Source organism: Ascaphus truei, chromosome 17, assembly GCF_040206685.1.
Source record: "Ascaphus truei isolate aAscTru1 chromosome 17, aAscTru1.hap1, whole genome shotgun sequence".
Lineage (NCBI taxonomy): Eukaryota > Metazoa > Chordata > Amphibia > Anura > Ascaphidae > Ascaphus > Ascaphus truei.
The window spans coordinates 12,923,589-12,943,507 of record NC_134499.1 but is presented as its reverse complement, the minus strand read 5'-3'; the positions used below and the strand labels follow the sequence as shown (position 1 = coordinate 12,943,507).

The 19,919-nt window shown below is 40.2% G+C and overlaps 1 protein-coding gene across 1 annotated transcript in view; it reads right to left on the bottom strand.

Annotated features, from left to right (window-relative positions):
* Nucleotides 1-19,919, bottom strand: part of GRIN2B (glutamate ionotropic receptor NMDA type subunit 2B) — a 375,272-nt gene that overhangs the window by 32,515 nt on the left and 322,838 nt on the right. The window contains exons 6-10 of the mRNA XM_075573972.1: nucleotides 12,983-13,191; nucleotides 9,913-10,084; nucleotides 9,405-9,558; nucleotides 8,847-8,972; nucleotides 7,558-7,787 (exon numbers count right to left, since the gene is read on the bottom strand). Of these exons, the coding sequence (XP_075430087.1) occupies nucleotides 7,558-7,787; nucleotides 8,847-8,972; nucleotides 9,405-9,558; nucleotides 9,913-10,084; nucleotides 12,983-13,191 (891 nt within the window). The remainder of the gene's footprint in view (nucleotides 1-7,557; nucleotides 7,788-8,846; nucleotides 8,973-9,404; nucleotides 9,559-9,912; nucleotides 10,085-12,982; nucleotides 13,192-19,919) is intronic.

Sequence of the window (19,919 nt, the reverse complement as noted above, 5' to 3'; positions counted from 1 at the left end):
CACAATGTATAGAATATAGCATAGTTACACACAGTATAACACAATATATGGAATATGGCACAGTTACATACAGTATAACACAATGTATGGAATATAACACAGTTACACACAGTATAACACAATGTATGGAATATAACACAGTTACACACAGTATAACACAATGGTAAGAATATAACACAGTTACGCACAATGTAACACAATGTATGGAATATAACACAGTTACACACAATTTAACACAATGTATGGACTATAAAACAGTAACACACCGTGTAACACAATGTATGGAATATAACAGTTACACACAGTATAACACAATATATGGAATATAACACAGTTACACACAATGTAACACAATGTATGGAATATAACACAGTTACACAGTATAACACAGTGTATAGAATATAACACAGTTACACACAGTGTAACACAATGTATGGAATATAACACAGTTACACAGTGTAACACAATGTATAGAATATAACACAGTTACATACAGTATAACACAATGTATGGAATATAACAGTTACACACAGTATAACACAATGTATGTAATATAACACAGTTACATACAGTATCACACAATGAATAGAATATAACACAGTTACACACAATGTAACACAATTTATGGAATATAACACAGTTACACACAATGCATGGAATATAACAGTTACACACAGTATAACACAATGTATGGAATATAACACAGTTACACAGTGTAACACAATGTATAGAATATAACACAGTTACACACAGCATAACACAATGTATGGAATATAACACAGTTACACACAGTATAACACAATGTAAGGCATATAACAGTTACACACAGTATAACACAATGTATGGAATATAACACAGTTACACACAATGTAACACAATTTATGTAATATAACACAGTTACACACAGCATAACACAATGTATGGAATATAACACAGTTACACACAGTATAACACAATATATGGAATATAACAGTTACACACAGTATAACAAAATGTATAGATTATAACACAGTTACACACAATGTAACACAATGTATGGAATATAACACAGTTACACACCGTATAACACGATGTATAAAATATAACACAGTTACATACAGTATAACACAATGTATGGAATATAACACAGTTACATACAGTATAACACAATGAATGGAATATAACACAATGTAACACAATGTATGGAATATAACACAGTTACACACAGTGTAACACAATGTATGGAATATAACACAGTTACACACAGTGTAACACAATGTATGGAATATAACAGTTACATACAGTATAACACATTGTATGGAATATAACCCAGTTACACACAATGTAACAAAATGTATGGAATATAACACAGTTACACACCGTATAACACAATGTATGGAATATAACACAGTTACACATAGTATAATACAATGTATGGAATATAACACAGTTACACACAATGTAACACAATGTATGGAATATAACACAATTACACACCGTATAACACAATGTATGGAATATAACACAGTTACATAGAGTATAACACAATGTATGGAATATAACACAGTTACACACAGTATAACACAATTTTTGGAATATAACAGTTACATACAGTATAACACAATGTATAGTATATAACACAGTTATACACAGTATAACACAATGTATAGAATATAACACAGTCACATACAGTATAACACAATGTATGGAATATAACACAGTTACACACAGTGTAACACAATGTATGGAATATAACACAGTTACATACAGTATAACACAATGTATGGAATATAACACAGTTACACACAGTATAACACAATGTATGGAATATAACACAGTTACATACAGTATAATACAATGTATAGAATATAACACAGTTACACACAGTATAACACAATGTATAGAATATAACACAGGTACACACAGTATAACAAAATGTATGGAATATAACACAGTTACACACACTATAACAAAATGTATAGAATATAACACAGGTACACACAGTATAACACAATGTACGGAATATAACACAGTTACATACAGTATAACACAATGTATAGAATATAACACAGTTACATACATTATAACACAATGTATAGAATATAACACAGTTACATACAGTATAACACAATGTATATAATATAACACAGTTACACGCAGTATAACACAATGTATGGAATATAACACAGTTACACGCAGTATAACACAATGTATGGAATATAACACAGTTACACGCAGTATAACACAATGTATAGAATATAACACAGGTACACACAGTATAACAGAATGTATGGAATATAACACAGTTACATACCGTATAACACAATGTATAGAATATAACACAGTTACACACAGTAAAACAGAATGTATGGAATATAACACAGTTACATACCGTATAACACAATGTATAGAATATAACACAGTTACATACAGTATAACACAATGTATATAATATGACACAGTTACACACAGTGTAACACAATGTATGGAATATAACACAGTACACACAGTATAACAGAATGTATGGAATATAACACAGTTACATACCGTATAACACAATGTATAGAATATAACACAGTTACATACAGTATAACACAATATATAACACAGTTGCTCTTTTGTATGGCTGTTTGTAATCCTGCCAAGTTCTTTTGGGTTCTCACTCTGGGTTGGCTTCAGAGTCTATCTTCACAAGCTATTGTTTAAAATTAGGCCACGGTTATTACTTGGATTAAAATACATTATTCATTAAAAAAAAAGCAAACTGCAGCTTTCCACTAAAGCATGAAATTCAGCTGAAATTAAATTAGGATTTCATTAAAGATAACATACCCACAATCCTTTGCTCATGCAGTGAAAAATAATAGGTTCAGGGAACCTTTTGCCGGCAGCGAATGCGTTCCTGCCTCCTTGTTGTTGGAGGTAGTAACATTTTACACCCCTTCTTTAATGTGAGATTCGATCGGGGGTTTTACGCTTTATGAGCAGTAAGATTTCGATTTGTCAGTTACTCAAAAGTTTTAAAAATCGACATAAAAAGTACTAAACAATTACTGAACAATGGTTAGTGAAAACAGGGATGTTACAATATATATAAATATATATATATATATATTGGGGCGGAATACGGTGTTGGGGTGAATATAGTATAAAAGTAAACTCTTTCATCAAGATCCCAATCCTGTTTAATAATATCACCCTACATTGTGTTCTTATAGGTTCTTTAAACTTCTAAGCGCATCGTCACCTAAAGGGCAGCGCGAGAGCGGAACCGCGATTTGAATCAGACAGAGTTTTTTTTATTTTTACTGCATCGGATTGAAGCCGGGGGTCTCCGGTGCTGATCCGCATTACTTTCAGCTCCGGGGACCCCGGGATTCAATCCTATGTAATAAAAATAAAGTAACATGCAACCCTCATTACCTTAGTGGTAATGAAAGGGTTAAAGCTGCAGTTCAGTCAATATCCTGCATGTGTATTTTTTTTTAATAAATCAATTCTGTAGTAAGAAAAAATACTTTTAGCATTTTCTGTTTTAAAAAAAACAACTTTGAAAGACCAATTTTCTTGTATTCTATTTTAACAGCCATTTGCTAAGGCACTGCCCCTTCGTGTCCTGTCACAAGCCCTGGCACACCCCTTTGTCAGCCCTGCCCTCCCTCTAGCACATGTCAGTGCAGGAGTGCTCATGAATATTCATGAGCTTCCACTGTCAGAAAAGCAGAATATAAACAGATACCTTCACAAAATATGTCACCAAATTTCAACCTATCAATAGACGGAGAACGAATTGACCTGCAGCTATACAGTTCTTTAGGTAATTAGAGATTGCACACATGAAACTATTGAAGTAAAAAAATAAATAATAAAAAAAAAAGACTGAACTGCAGCTTTAAATAGCAGTGCCTAGTTTGTTGGTGGCAAAGAAGGTGGGTAAAGGTTGTAGTTGCACCAGGGTGGGTGGTTAGGCCTCCCGGATGGGGCGGAGTGTTAACCCCTTAATTAGCATAACGGTTACTAACCGCTAAGTTAATTAAGGGGTTACTGGCCAGTAGCTGGGGTTTTATGTAAATGTTGGTGACACAGAAGAGGATGACGAGGATGGCCTTCATCCTGGCAGGGGTAAGAACAACTTTTATTTACTATAGGGTGGCTGGCTACTAATTTATTTTGAATGGGCAAAAGCGCTATTAGTCATATATGATATGTTTTTAGACATTACTATGATTTGCATTCATATGGCAAGCAGTACAGTTACAAAGAGGGTCAGCTTAAACATGTGTCCTTAGGTGACCCTTAGGACTATTGCAGACTGGGAATTTTCCAGTGCCTGGTAAAGACTGATTAGTAGTTTAGAGATGTGCTTCAGATGAAGGATTTGGAGAGAACTATTGTTAAGTGCTTGGAAGTACCATTTGCATAATGATGTAGCTAAAAGCATCTGTTGATTGGTCAGGATAGAGCTTTGATTCTGACTGGCTACAATTAAACTGACATGCTGACTATATACCTTTGAAGTGCACTGTCAGGGGAGCAGAGTAAGCAGAGGCTCAGGCACGGCCGCACTCGGTGTAGAATATGTTCTAGGCTGTTGTATTATACTACAAACTCTATTGATTTATACTTCATCACTTGGGATCATAATAAACGTGTATTTATTTCCAACTATGTATACATACACCCATCATATATACTGCATACAATGAAAAAATATATTAACATCTATCTATCTATCTATCTATCTATCTATCTATCTATCTATCTATCAATAATATCACTTGTGAGCACATTCACATGTCTTAGACAGGTCTGCAACCCTGCCTTTCACCTAGCATACAGTACTTCCACTGCAGCAAGGGATTTTGGGAAATCACATGCAAATGAGCACAGAGTTTGTGTGTGTGTGTGTGTGTGTGTGTATATTTATATATATATATTTAGAGCAAATGCAAATATACTGTATGCTCATTTGCATGTTTTAGGCAGGTCTGCAACCCCGCCTTTCACCATTATCACCCAGCACACAGCACTTCCACTGCAGCAAGGGATTCTGGGAAATGACATACAAATGAGCACACAGTGCCACTTTTTGCTTCAAAAACCATTTTATACATGGTTCCCTATAGGCTTAAGCTTGCTGCATGGTCACAGCTTTGAGCACAGCCAGGGTTAAGATGCATAGCCAGAAAACCCACCCACAGACAGCTGTTTTGACCTTAATGGGTCTCATCAGAGTGGGGTTGGTTAACTGGCTATGCAATGAAGCGAAAGGATGAGGTTTACCATACTGAGTTAAGTTATGGTGAGTAAAAATGTGACAAAAACCCTCCACAGCAAAGCATATAGCAAATGCAAATATACTGTATGGTCATTTGCATGTCTTAGGCAGGTCTGCAACCCCGCCTTTCACCATTATCACCCAGGTTTTTGTCACTTTTTTTACTCACCATAACTTAACTTAGTCTTTAAGATACCAACAATCGTGTTGTAAAGTATTCATAATTACGAAAATTGTGAGCCACGCTTGGATTGCGTTATAAGCGGATTTGCGTTGTAACGGATCACGCTATAACGGGGTTGAGATGTATATACCTGTGATAAGCAGTCTATTGAGAGACTTTTACCTCCCATATTGCGGTAATGAGAGCATGTGCAGGCAGTGTAGGAGGGTTAACCTTGCTGTGGTGTGCAGGCTCATCACACTCTGGCCAAAGGATGGACTAATGATCCTAAGGCCGCGTTCACACAGGGGGCTTCACGACGCAGCGTGCGCGTGCCTCCGTCTGCTGGGCGATGTGTGATCATCGCCAGCAGATAGAATGACCCGACACAAGGCGACATAGGGGGGGGGGGGGCGGGGTAGGTTAGGCTAATATACCCACTGAAGTCAACTGAGATTTTCCTCTGAAAGCGGCCCTATGGCAGACATTAAATAAGCCCCCCTAAGGCTGACCAGGGATCAATACAAAGATTACCTGTACTAGTATATAGTGTATAAACCAGTCTGGGAACCGATACTGATCTGCTGGTTGACTTCAGTGGGTATATTAGCCGAAATGGCCCGATCGGCCACCTCGGCTGATCTAGAATAAGCCCCATAATCTTCATTGAAAAGACCAAAGGGTCACATATTTATTTTGTGTGTGTTCACAAACTCTACATGTATATTCTAATCTGATAAAGATTTAAGTTCTGTGTGTACTATCTGAGTTGAGGCACTGTTTGCGTGTAACTGGACATCAGAACTACTGTAGCAACAGTGAGTCACACCAAATGGTCCTTCATGCCAAAGGTCATAGCCCATATTTACTAAGCAGTCTTCGGCCAGAAGACATTTTCTGATACTGGAAGACACCATACTGTACAGTTCATTGACTTGCATGGGCTGCAAGGTGTCTTCCAGCTCTACAAAGTGGTAGAATGCAGTAAACATCCATCTACAGGTAACAGCCACACCACTGATACTGTAGCTTCTAGGAGAGTAGAGAACAAGACACGCACCTCAAGTTATTTACTCCCTAATGCCAACATTTGGAGGTGACAATGACTCACATGAGGAGCCTGTTTTTTTTGTCCATCTCACTAATAGCCATGTATGGACTTGCCTTCCATGGCAATGTCTAATCCACTTTCGAACCCATTAATAATCTTTGCAGTGACAACGTATCATTGGATATTGGGGGGCTCCTTCTGTGTTTGGGAGAGTGAAAGTTTACGTATGGTGGCAGTTTGCGTGGACTGAGACAGGTCTATTAAACTTTTTGCCCACAATGGTCCTTAACATAAAAAACATAGAGTTTCCAGGTTTCCATGAGAGTTAGTTGGAAATGACTGCCTTAAATAACCGTTTTACAACATTTTCCAGCCTAACTACGCGGCATCAACATTTCCAGTGATGAGCTGATAAGCCTGAAGTTGCTTTGATCTGTCAGGAAGGATTTGGATCTGGCAGCCCATGCCGTCTCCGCTGCGTTGAGTCAGAAGGTCTCATCAGGCCGTGTCTGTCCGCATCGTTTCTTGGGGCTGAGGGATGAGTCAGGTTTCACGGGAGCCTTTTTAGGAAGCCCTCTATCCTGCATGTTCACGCTTTGTCACTTCCAGTTCCCTTGGCAAGGAGCTTGACGACCATCCAAATCTTTAGTGCCTTTCCCCCTTGGGAATTTTTACCTTCTCTAGAGTTTGTTTCAGATGCAGTGAAAAATCACCAAAGCATGTACTTGTGCATTAAGAAATTATAAATGATGGCAAAATTTCAGGGTTTATTACGGCTTCATAATGACAGAATCAAGCCGCAGTTACAAAGCATAAAACACCGATGATTGTTTTATTATTTTGCTTTCATCATTATCATAACTGTTATTTCTCCTAACATTTGGGTTATACAACTCAAAACTCCAGCATTCTTTTTTTAAACATATTATTACAATTAAACGAATATGACTATTTTTCTATAACGACTGTTGTGATTATTTTTCCCAATGCCAAAATGCTATATCCCAAAACATTGAGGTTCTAATATTCTGCTTATTCTTATTAATATTATTGGCCCTTCATTTGTTCTCTTTTCTGGTCCCATACCTTTTTATCACTCAGGCCGGACACCTGGTCCACATACTCCTCTTGGATCATGAAGGCAGCAAGGTTGGCTGTGTAACTGGCCAGGAAGATGACAGCAAAGAAGGCCCAGACCGATACCATGATCTTGCTGGTGGTTCCCTTTGGGTTCTGCACAGGCACAGAGTTATTGAACACCAGGCCCCAAAGCAGCCAAATGGCTTTTCCTACGGTGAATGAAGGACCACCAGGCTCTGTAAATCGCCAAGAGAGAAACCAAAGAGAAAAGTGAAAATGATGGAACGGCAAACCTTAAATAGAGAGATGTAGCAAGCAGATACATTGAATATATGGATGGGGGCTGAGGAACATAGCAACATAAGACTGTAGATTACTGTAAGTTGGAAAAAGACATCTATCCACTGAGTTCAACCTACGTTAAATTCTAATTGGGTGAGATACTCATCTTATGTTTATTGCTCTACTGATCCAGAGGAAGGCACACAGAAAATCCCAGTGAAACATTCCTCAATAATGTCTCATAATGGGAAGAAAATATCTTCCTTACTCCAGTAATGGCAATCAGATTTCATCTATAAAGTGAAGCAAGTGATTGTTGATTTAATACTTTCAGTGAGGTCTATACACTTTAAATTAGCAACACATTTCCCCATCTCAGACATATTCTGTGATTGAACTTGTCCAATGGAGCATCAGCTCTACTCAAGTTGAAATGGTAAGAACGGTTAAAGCTTGACAGTAAAGACGGCAAAATACCCGACAGTTTACATTACATTTCCAAAATATGCAGGAACGTTTTGTAAACACATGTCAAAACTAAGAGTGAAGCTATTCCTGAATGGGTTATTGGCTCTACACTTACTCACCCCACTCTCTAAAAAGGGAGGAAGTTGGAAAGCTAAAATAACATATGTGTATGCCCTAACCCCCGATCGAGAGTATTATATGTGCAATTTAGACACTGTATAGTAGACTGGATGAGACATATTGATGGAGTAATGAGTGCTGAAACAGAAAGCATCATGTGGATGGGATGATCAAGTTGCTGACTTGTTACAAAGCAATAAGGCCCATGTATTAAGCAGTACTAAGCTGTAGAACCCCTTAATAAGCATTACGTGCCTTACAGCGTAGCACTGCTTCATGGATATGGCCTTAGTCTACTGATGGTTGCTGTGTTCTTTTAGGAGTGGGGTCATATTGGGACTGGAAAGGACATTGGATACACCAAGCTTATTAACTATAGCTAACATGGGAAGATAGCTTTATGAGACAAAGCACTATAGTCTTACCTCGGCCGTCTGCAAGGCACCTGTTGTACCCCACCGGGCTGAAATACTCAAACACGAACACAGCCACAGCAGAGACGATAAGCAGCATCACGAACATCATGACCCAAACATCGGCACTGAACGGCTCTGAGGATAGAATGGGATAAAGAAGGAAGGGATAAGGGAAGAGAGGTGTGAAGAGCGCGAGAGAGAGATAGAGAGGGGGGGGGGAGAGAAAGAGAGAAAGAGCAAAGGAGAGAAAAAATGTGTGTGAGAGAGAGAGGGGAACAGAGGGAGGGAGAAGTAAAGAGTGAGGGAGGAGTGAGAGGGTGAGATAGAGAAATGGAGAGAGAGTGTGAGACCGGAAAGGAGGAATGGAAGGAAGAGAGATTGAGAGAAGGAAGTAGCAGTGAAACAAAAAGATAGGGAGGAGGAGAAATGATATATACATGCTCAATTTGTCAAGTGAAATAAATACCGTAGCGAAATATTTCAGTATTACCAATGATATTTAAATGAACAGGGGGCTGTATAAGGGATGTGGTATTGGATCTCCCTTCCCCTCTGTTAATAAGTTACCGAGGAATGCAGAGGGAGAGACTGTCCCATTGCTCCTTGACACCATGACGCTAATGCCAGTCTCTATGAAAGGTACAGAGAAATCCACAACTTCGGAGCGCTCCTCATTGATGGTGAGAGATCCTACAGCCATGTAGGCACGTTTGGTCACCACCTAGAGTGGGGAAGGGGGAGAAAGATAAAGCACTGGGATACATGTGAGATAAGGACAGAGGCTACAGACGATGGGTCCTATTCTAACAGCTCCAAAGTTGTCATTGCCAAACCACACGGTGTGACATGTTCAGAAGTAGCGGAATGAAACCGCTTCTATAAACAGTGCTAAATTATTAGCTTCCAACACCTTTGCTGGGAGTCTGTTCAGTAGATCCACTACTCTTTCAGCGAATAAGTACATCCTTATACTACCCCGGAGACCTTCCCAATCTAGCGTCTGATCTCTTCCTCCATCCTGTACCTTCTACCAGGAATGTATTAGTCAGTATACAGTATGTTCATCAAGCCTCACCTCTCCGACCAAGCCATTCCACGTCCCATTGATCTTCTTGCCATGCTTGCCGTTGGTCACCAGATACAGATCATAGGTGAATTTGACATTCTTTGCGATTTTCTTCAGGATATCTATGCAGAAGCCCTTGCAGCATCTCTTGATGTAGTTTCCTCCCTCTTCTGTGCGGTTCCTAATGATCAGAACAAGATTAAGATGAGGACTGGAAGACTGACATGCCTCCTGCAGTCTCTTTCCATTCCCTTCAGGGAAAGGTCCTTGCCATAGCAACCTATGAACACTTACAGTAATGTGGATTCTGTCTGTCTGCTTTTGATTATATTCCATCTCTGCCTATGGCCATGACAACTCTATCTTACTTTGTTGAACATGGAGGCTTTTAAAACAGACATGTTTTATAACATGGCATATATTCTCTCTTAATATTAAAATCTCTTATAATATTGCAGAAATACGTTCTCAATTATTTCTATTTTCTTACTGCATTTCTGATAAACAAACACAATACACATTATTTAGCAGGATTACGTTTACTGAATTATTTGTGTGTATATATATATAGATATATATATATATCTATATATATATACACAGTATATATACATATATATATACACAGTATATATACATATATATATATACACAAATATAAATGTATATATAGATATTTATATATAATATAGAGATAAGAGGTTATATATATATGTATACTGTATATAGCATATGGAGATTAAAATATGTTATATATGTGCATATTATATATATATTAATATATATATATATATATATATATATATATATATATTAATATATATATATATATATATATATATATATATATATATATATATATATATATACACACACACACACACACATATATACACACATGCGCAGATTTGAATATATGTATATGCACACAAATATTATCAGATGATATACATAACGTTTAAAGAGAGATTGTATGTATATGTATATATATATAGATATATATATATATATATATATATATATACAGTATATATTTGGAGAAAGATTATATATATGTACACACTATATATATATATATATATATATATATATATATATATATATATATATATATATATATATATATATATATATATATATAGGCAATACGATACCGTGTGTGAGACGAATATCAAAAGGCAGCACTCCAATGGATGGTCAAAAAAGTTTGTATTATACATTTTACATATTATACATTTGGTTATGATGTCTTTATAATACAAACTTTTTTGACTATCCATTGAAGTGCTGCCTTTTGATATTCGTCTCACACACGGTATCGTATTGCCTAAGTTACTTTCTACAGGATTTGCACCCATCATCTTGATTTATCTGACGGATTGCCTATTGTTCTCATATATATATATATATATATATATATATATATATATATATATATATATATATATATATATAGCGAGCATCATTGGAACGAAGGAGGTTACATTTCTCATCCTAATATTAGAGCCAAAAAATAGTAATAGCTGGGGGATTGTATGGGACCTCTCTGACATTTTGTAGAGGACATGATACACTGTGCAAGCGATAGCCTTGAATTCTATACAGAAGCTATTTGTCGGTTTTTTTTTATTGACATATGCCTTATGACATGATAACATCTCAGCCAATGACACAGGGCATGTCTGTAACTGTCATCACTGCTTCGTTCAGAGCACTGAGATCTGTCCGTCTCAGACAGTCACCGTGAGAAACACAGGCTAAAGGTCATTTTTATTTCTTAAGGAAGGATAAAGGATTGGCGCATTTAAAGATCTCTGCAGATGTCAGGCAGTGAAGCATCCCCCATCTCCATTAGCAGCTATTTAAAGCAGCAATCCATCAAAGACTTGGAAAATGAAAAGCTTTCGACAAAATACCCTTACACGGGAGCCTTCGTTTTCGTGGACGAGTCCCTCATGTTTCCAATCTGGGCACATTTGCAATTCTAAGTTAGAAGCATTAAAGAAAAAAGGCAATCAAATGAATAAAAAATAGAATAAAGGACGTGATTGCCCAAATTTGTCCAATCTGTGCCGTGCTGCACTTTGGTGCATTGACTCAGTGCTACTTATGTGATGTGAGAACAGCTGCTCATCCTGACACCGACCCCACATTAACAGAGAGAGTAATCAGGTGGGGAAGCACTTTAACACTTTTATATGCTCTACACTAAAGCTTTGGTTGTGTGTTTGAGGGTGCAGTATTCTAACAGGTAGGTACCCCAGCTGCTTCAGTCAATACAGAATGCGAGGGAAATCCCTATTAATGCCCTGGGGTGGGCTCTCAAACATATCCTTTGCTTTACTTTTTTGTCTCATTCTGGCTCACAATGCTCTTTATTCGCGGTCTGTTTGTATGAATCCCTTTAGTAGCATGGAGACTTTAATCTAGTAGCAGGATGGATTAAACAGAGACTCTGGGAGGGAGCTGGCCAGGGTGCTGAATGGTCAAGGATAGAGATATAAATATAATAGATAGAGATAACCATGAATGGTCAGATACAGAGCTGGCCAGGGGCTGAATCCTGGGTGCTGAATGGTCAGGTAGGGAGCTTGGCCTTTATTTTTTAACATCCAGCTACTGACATAAGCTGCATCTGCAAAATCTTCTCCATAAAAAGAACCCCCTGCAACCTTAGTTTCAATTGAATGATGAAGGGAACTGTTGGGTCTCTAGGTTGTACCTTACGGATAATAAATGACAATGTTTAGCCAACTACAGTACTGTTGGGATTCACTAATTGGTTATCGCACTGTGATCCTGCATTAACCAGTTAACACAAGATCACAATGTGATGACCTCCATCAGATCTTATTAAATCTCTCCGTATGTGTTCATTTCATCTTGGTAAACACTGAAAGGTGATTAGGAGCCAGACAGAAGGGTCCCTATTTAATATGCTTTTAAGCCGTCTTTCCCCTTTTTGGGAAACTTTTAGCCCCATTCATTGGAATAGGGCCTCAATCTTCTGACGCCAGGAGAAGACAACTTCAAAGCATACTGAGTAGGTGATAGACAGAAGGCGATAGACCGGTCATACTCGATGCGTATCTGCTTGCGGCAGGGCACAGTGTTCCTCATGCAGGTGCCACTCAATGGGTCCACATCTTCGACAATGACAAATGGCGCTTCCTCCAGGGTGACGATGCTCAGGTGGTCGTCCTCATGTTCCTCCGAATTGGGGTACAGCTCAAAACGAGGCCACACATAATACTTCATTTGCAGGCTCCGGTCCTTGTACTTCCCCACCTGATTCATAAAAAACAGAGTGTTGGAGTCAATTAACCGAAACCCCCCAGCAGCAGGACCTCCTAAAACCATATTGTAATTGACTATTTGTCCTGTTTCAATGACAGTGGTGGCTAGGAAGGGCGAGAGTACAGAATGTAGAAAGGAGGAAGGTTTGATGGTGACATAGGTAGAGCTATTGGGTAGATATTGCATATCACATAGTGCAGGGGCGGCCAACACCAGACCTCAAGGGCCACCACCAGGCCAGGTTTTCACAATATCCCTGCTTCAGCACAGGTGGTTCAGTCATTATGACTGAGCCACTGATTGAGCAACCTATGCTGATGCAGGGATATCCTGAAAACCTGACCTGTTGGTAGCCCTTTAAGACTGGAGTTGGTCGCCTCTGACATAGTTAAGCATTACAGTACAATATAAGAGGTCTTACATGGCCCGTGGTAAATACGATATGTTGGCAGGGGGGGGGGGGGAAAGAAATGGTGTGATCTATTTACTAAAGTATCCGGGTTTCAAAACTGAAGCAAAAGCAAGTGCAAAAACAGCACCATATTTATCAAAGAAAGGGAATCCTATTGAAAGTAATGGAAGTTTTGACATTGATACATTCTTTTGCACAGATTTTGCCCCAGTATTGCACCCAGGAGACCCCTTTAGCATCTAGTTTCAGTAAAACAAATACAGGCATACCCCGCATTAACGTACGCAATGGGACCGGAGCATGTATGTAAAGCGAAAATGTACTTAAAGTGAAGCACTACCTTTTTTCCACTTATCGATGCATGTACTGTACTGCAATCATCATATACGTGCATAACTGATGTAAATAAGGCATGTGTAACAGGCTCTATAGTCTTCCCGCTTGTGCACAGCTTCGGTGCAGGTAGGGAGTTCAACTTTGCTGTTCAGGACGTGCTGACAGGCGCATGCGTGAGCTGCCTTTTGACTATTGGGCGATATGTACTTACTCGCGAGTGTACTTAAAGTGAGTGTCCTTAAAGCGGGATATGCCTGTAGGTGGTTATGTGTACTGATGATAAACTTAGGGGACAAAGCTGGACTGTGGAGGCCCCCATGGATCTGATACCAATTGGTCTGTATTACTTGCACGTGAGAGTTGGAGCTTCCAACACTTAGAAGCGAAGCCGCGTGTTGCTGTCAGCAAGTGGGTGATTCATAGGTCTGAGTGTTTTGGAACAGTAAGGTTTATCAATAAGGTTACACAAGGGTCAATAAAGGAATTCTATTCCTGTTATTCTATGGATGAAGGAAACAGGTACTGTAGCAAACAGAATACTGTGTATATTGAATGCATTTTCAGTGCTGGTCTCATGGAACTTTGTATGGGAAATCTCAAAATATTTTACAGAGGTCTACACAGGAGTTATAGGGAGCGGTTATAGGAGCAGTTAGTGGAGCAGTTAGGGGAGGAGTTATAGGAGCAGTTAGGGGAGGAGTTATAGGAGCAGTTAGGGGAGGAGTTATAGGTTGTGATTATAGCAGCAGTTATGGGAGGAGTTATAGGGAGCGATTATAGCAGCAGTTAGGGGAGGAGTTATAGGGAGCGGATATAGGAGCAGTTAGGGGAGGAGTTATAGGGAGCAGTTATGGGAGCAGTTAGGGGAGGAGTTATAGGGAGCAGTTATGGGAGCAGTCAGGGGAGGAGTTATAGGGAGCAGTTTATGGGAGCAGTTAGGGGAGGAGTTTTAGGGAGCAGTTATAGAAGGTGTTATAGGGAGCGGTTAAAGGAACAGTTATGGGAGGAGTTATAGGGAGCGGTTATAGGAGCAGTTAGGGGAGGAGTTATAGGGAGCAGTTATGGGAGCAGTTAGTGGAGGAGTTATAGGGAGCAGTTATGGAAGGCGTTATAGGGAGCGGTTAAAGGAACAGTTATGTGAGGAGTTATAGGGAGCGGTTATAGGAGCAGTTAGGGGAGGAGTTATAGGGAGCAGTTATGGGAGCAGTTAGTGGAGGAGTTATAGGGAGAGGTTATAAGAGCAGTTAGGGGAGGAGTTATAGTACAGGGAGAGTTTAAAGGGAGCTCTTATAGGAGGAGTTGGAGAGGTTTTATAGGGAGCAGTTAAGGGAGGAGTTATAGGGAGCGGTTATAGGAGCAGATTGGGGAGGAGTTATAGGGAGGGTTATGGGAGGATTTATAAGAGCAGTTAGGGGCGGAGTTATAGAAAGTGGTTATAGGAGTAGATAGGGGAGGACTTATAGAATGAGCAGATGGGTGGGGGGAATTATAGGGAGTGGTTATAGGAGCGGCGGGGAGAGGAATTATAGAGAGTGATTATGATGCCAATCACTGAAGATTTAAAAGGAGCAGTACTGTAAGTGGAGGAGTTGCTCAGAGCAGTATTACAATAGGATAAATGAAAATTTACATCTGTCACTAGCACAGGTTTTCCTTCTCTTCATTTAAACGAAATCCTTCAGGTCTAAAGAAGCATAAAACCTCATTAACCACACAAAGGAGCAAACTGCGACATCCTTGCTACAGATCCTCCCTATGCCTTCTCTATTTCTGCAAAGTAGCAAAGTGTGCACATATCCAAATCCCCAGCACAGGATTTCCACGTCTGATTAATACCAGCTCCTTGTATGCGGTTTCTTTACTCCACAATAACCTGTTGCAGATGTTACTGTTCTCTAATGGCTCAGATAACAGTCTTGTTTGAAGAACATCCCAGGAGGAGCTATTAAAGCTAACAGGGAACAGCTTGTTAAGATGCCGGGCCAGATTGGGAAGGCGGGGAGAGGCAGGTTGGGGAGGGTGGTGGTGAAGACGCGCCGTATGTCGGTGAGTCATTGGAAACAGACAGCTCTGGCTCCCCCGTGTGTACCTATAGATATCTGCCCAAATTCATACTTAGCATTACTATACATTGTAGTTCATTCACCTCCTTTTCTTAAAACCTCCCAACTAAACATCTATGTAATTTCCGATACACGGAAAGCACTCGCACATGTAACATCTACTGTTGTCTTATAAAACGATTTCATGCAAGCGGTGAGCAACGGAGAAAGAGGAGGAGGAGGTAATTAACATGCAGTAGGACACATCGTAGGCCAGGGCAGGGCCACTCCAGTCCTCATGGGTCACCAACAGGACAGGTATTAAGGAAATATAAAACAATATTAGGGGTAACACGGGGTGGTGGAGGCAGGGACGGGCAAGGCTCACACGGGGTGGTGGGGGCAGGGACGGGCGAGGCTCTAAATGGGGGTTTTATGTTCCTGGTGTTATTTTTGCTCTTTTAGGCAGCATTGTCCTGAATTATTTACACTCTTTCAAAGGCCATTTAGTGAAGGTAAGCCAGGAGCCATCCTTATTGTGAGACTTGTAGAAAACACCTACAGTAGCACTCTTGTAAGCCAATTAAGCCCAGGATTACAATGTCAGCAGTGTAGGACTAGCATTTGTAGGTCTTTGTGTATCTGGGTACATGTCTCAATGTGTGTGTCTAGGTGTATCCATGTATTAGTGTACAGTATATGTGCATCAATGTGTCTGTTTGTGCTTAATTGTATCAATGTGTCTGAATGTGTATCAGTGTGTTAATGTGTATGTGTATCAGTGTGTTAATGTATATGTGTATCAGTGTGTTAATGTGTATTTGTATCAGTGTGTTTATGTGTATCAGTGTGTTAATGTGTATGTGTATCAGTGTGTTAATGTGTATGTGTATCAGTGTGTTAATGTACTGTATGTGTATCTGTGTGTGTGTGTGTGCTTCTGTGTATTAATGTGTGTGTATTTCCCTTTATTATTCTGCAGGACACTGAGGGGTAAAAGCTGAGCTTTTTTCTGCAGACAGATAGACAGCAGAATAAAACACACTGATTGCTCTGGCAAAAAGACAGGTTAAACACTCAACATTTTACACAACTGTCTGTGAGTAGGGATACTGGCTCTACACTTCTTTAACCCCGGCTGTGCGGAAAAGCCGTGTAATACGGCAGGCATAAGCTTCTAGGGGTTCCATGTTAAAATAGAGAAGAAGCAAAAGGTGACACGGAGTGCTCATTTGCATGTCATTACCCAGAATCCCTGGTGGCAGTGGAAGCACTGTATGCTAAGAGATAATGGGGAAGGGCAGGGTCGCTGAGCTGTCTGAGACGTGTGAATGTGCTCACGCGTGGGATTTGTATTTGATAGTTTTGTGGGGAAAGGGCTAATATTGCCCCGGAGAGGTCGGCAGCAGTTTTATAGAGAGGTCGGCAGCAGTTTTATAGAGAGGTCAAACATGGTCATTTCATTTCAGAGAAGTAGTAGAAACAAGTAGCGGTCCTGCGGCTGATCGCCAGAATATCTAAACCCGTTAAACATTAAAACCTCTTATTATTTTTATTTTTTTAAAGATTTATACAACATTTATGCTCTTGGGACAAATGGAGAGGGCCTTTTTAACTTCAATTTTCTTAAAAAATAATATGTGTTATCAATAGAAAGAAGAAGGTGCAGATGTAACTTGACAGGTGCGCATAAAACCCAATGTATAGGTTCCATTTGCAATAGCACAACACACTTACCAACTCACTACCTACTGTCAGCCTGAATAGAAGTGAATGTGTCATACTGAATCGGGAGGAATGGGACAAACGGTCATACGGTTTAGGGTTAGGGTTAAGGGTAGGGATATTATAGTTAGGGGTTAAGGTTAGGATTGGGGGTTAGGGTTAAGGGTAGGGATATTATAGTTAGGGGTTAAGGTTAGGATTGGGGGTTAGGGTTAAGGGTAGGGATATTATGGTTAAGGGTTAGGGTTAGGATTGGGGGTTAGGGTTAAGGGTAGGGACATTATGGTTAAGGGTTAGGGTTAGGATTGGTGGTTAGGGTTAAGGGTAGGGATATTATGGTTAAGGGTTAGGGTTAGGATTGGGGGTTAGGGTTAAGGGTGGGGATATTATGGTTAGGGGTTAAGGTTAGGATTGGGGGTTAGGGTTAAGGGTAGGGATATTATGGTTAGGGGTTAAGGTTAGGATTGGGGGTTAGGGTTAAGGGTAGGGATATTATGGTTAAGGGTTTGGGTTAAGGTTGGTTGTTAGGATTAAGGGTAGGGATATTATGGTTAGGGGTTATGGTTAGGATTGGGGGTTAGGGTTAAGGGTAGGGATATTATGGTTAAGGGTTTGGGGTTGAGGGTTTACTGTTAAGGTTCGGATTAGAGCTAGGGGTTAAGGTTAGGAATATTACATTTAGGGGTTAACAATAAGGGGTAAGGTTTTAAGGGTTAAAATTAGGGTTAGGGGTTAAAGTCCTAGATTATCAACATTACCCAAAATGGCCGGAATCCCCTGGACTCCCCTTTGTCAACTGCAGTGGCCAAATGACCACAGGGAAACAGCCATGGCTAACTGTCCTGGTGGCCAAATTGCCATGGGGAAACGTCTGTGGCTAACTAGCCTAGACCTGAATAGGCGTTGCAAAGCCCCCATATACAGTAGTTACTAAGGATCTGTAAAGTTGGTGAGAAACACGTTGTCTATTAGCATAAAACCAGCTGTCCGTTCCCAAACATGTTTCCCAAGCTAATTATATTTACACAGACTTGCAGTAAGACACTTATTAGCATATTCCTTACGTGTGTGTGAATTCTGAAGGCCGTGCTATTAATGTAATGGGCTCATTTACAAGACAGGTCTCCGGGAAAAATCTTGGAGAACAGCGTATCTTAAATGGGCAGCCCAAAGCTGCAACATATACAGTGCGAGGACTGTCATATACTAATAACACTGTATACTAGATAATATAGTTCACTAACTAGACATCAAAATAAAATTTTAAAAAAGAGTGTATCTATCAATCACAGTATCTATCTATCTATCTATCTATCTATCTATCTATCTATGTAGCTATCTATCTATCTATCTATGTATCTATCTATCTATCTATCTATCTATCTATCTATCTATCTATCTATCTATCTATCTATCTATCTATCACCTTCATCTAATAACTCATCCATGCGGGGCATGGGATAGGCATCTGACACTGTCCCAGCGTTGAGCAAGCGGTAGTCCACACAAAACCGGGTGGTCTTGTCCTTCTTAGGAACTAGGACTACCGGATCTGCTAGAAATCATAAGGGGTCCTACAAGATCAATCGCTACTTTCTGGAAGGGTTCCCCTATTATCGGTAGGGGTTTCAGGGGTGCCTTCACACGGTCGCCCGCCTTACCCACTCGCTGGCAGGCATCACAAGAGCGGCAGAAATTGCCCACATCTCGAGATGCCCCCGGCCAGTAGTAACGCTGTAATAACCGGGCTCGCGTTCTGTTGACCCCCTGATGTCCCGCTAACGGAATAGAGTGAGCTACCTGTAACAGTTGCTGTCGGTACCCCTGGGGCACTACTAGCTGTCGCTTACCGGTCAATCCCTCCTCTATCCCTGGGTTCCCTTCTTCTCTATACAGGAGTCCCTTATACCATAGGCAGCGCTCAGTGCCCTCCCCTGCCTGAGATTCGGACGCCCGAAGTCTCACGCCAGCCAGGGTAGGGTCTGCCTTCACTGCCTCCCTAAACTGGACTCCTAATTCTGGCCACCCCCCAGTCATGTTATTGTCAGGGGAATGGGGAAGGGTGAGAGGGAACAGTAAGTCAGTCTGTGGTTGCAACTGATCCTGGCTTACCGCCCCAGGCTCCTCTGCGCCCTCCGCTAACATTGGTCCCAAAGGCTGGGGGACTGGCGCCGCCGCCTTTGCCGCTGTCTGGCTCCGGGTAA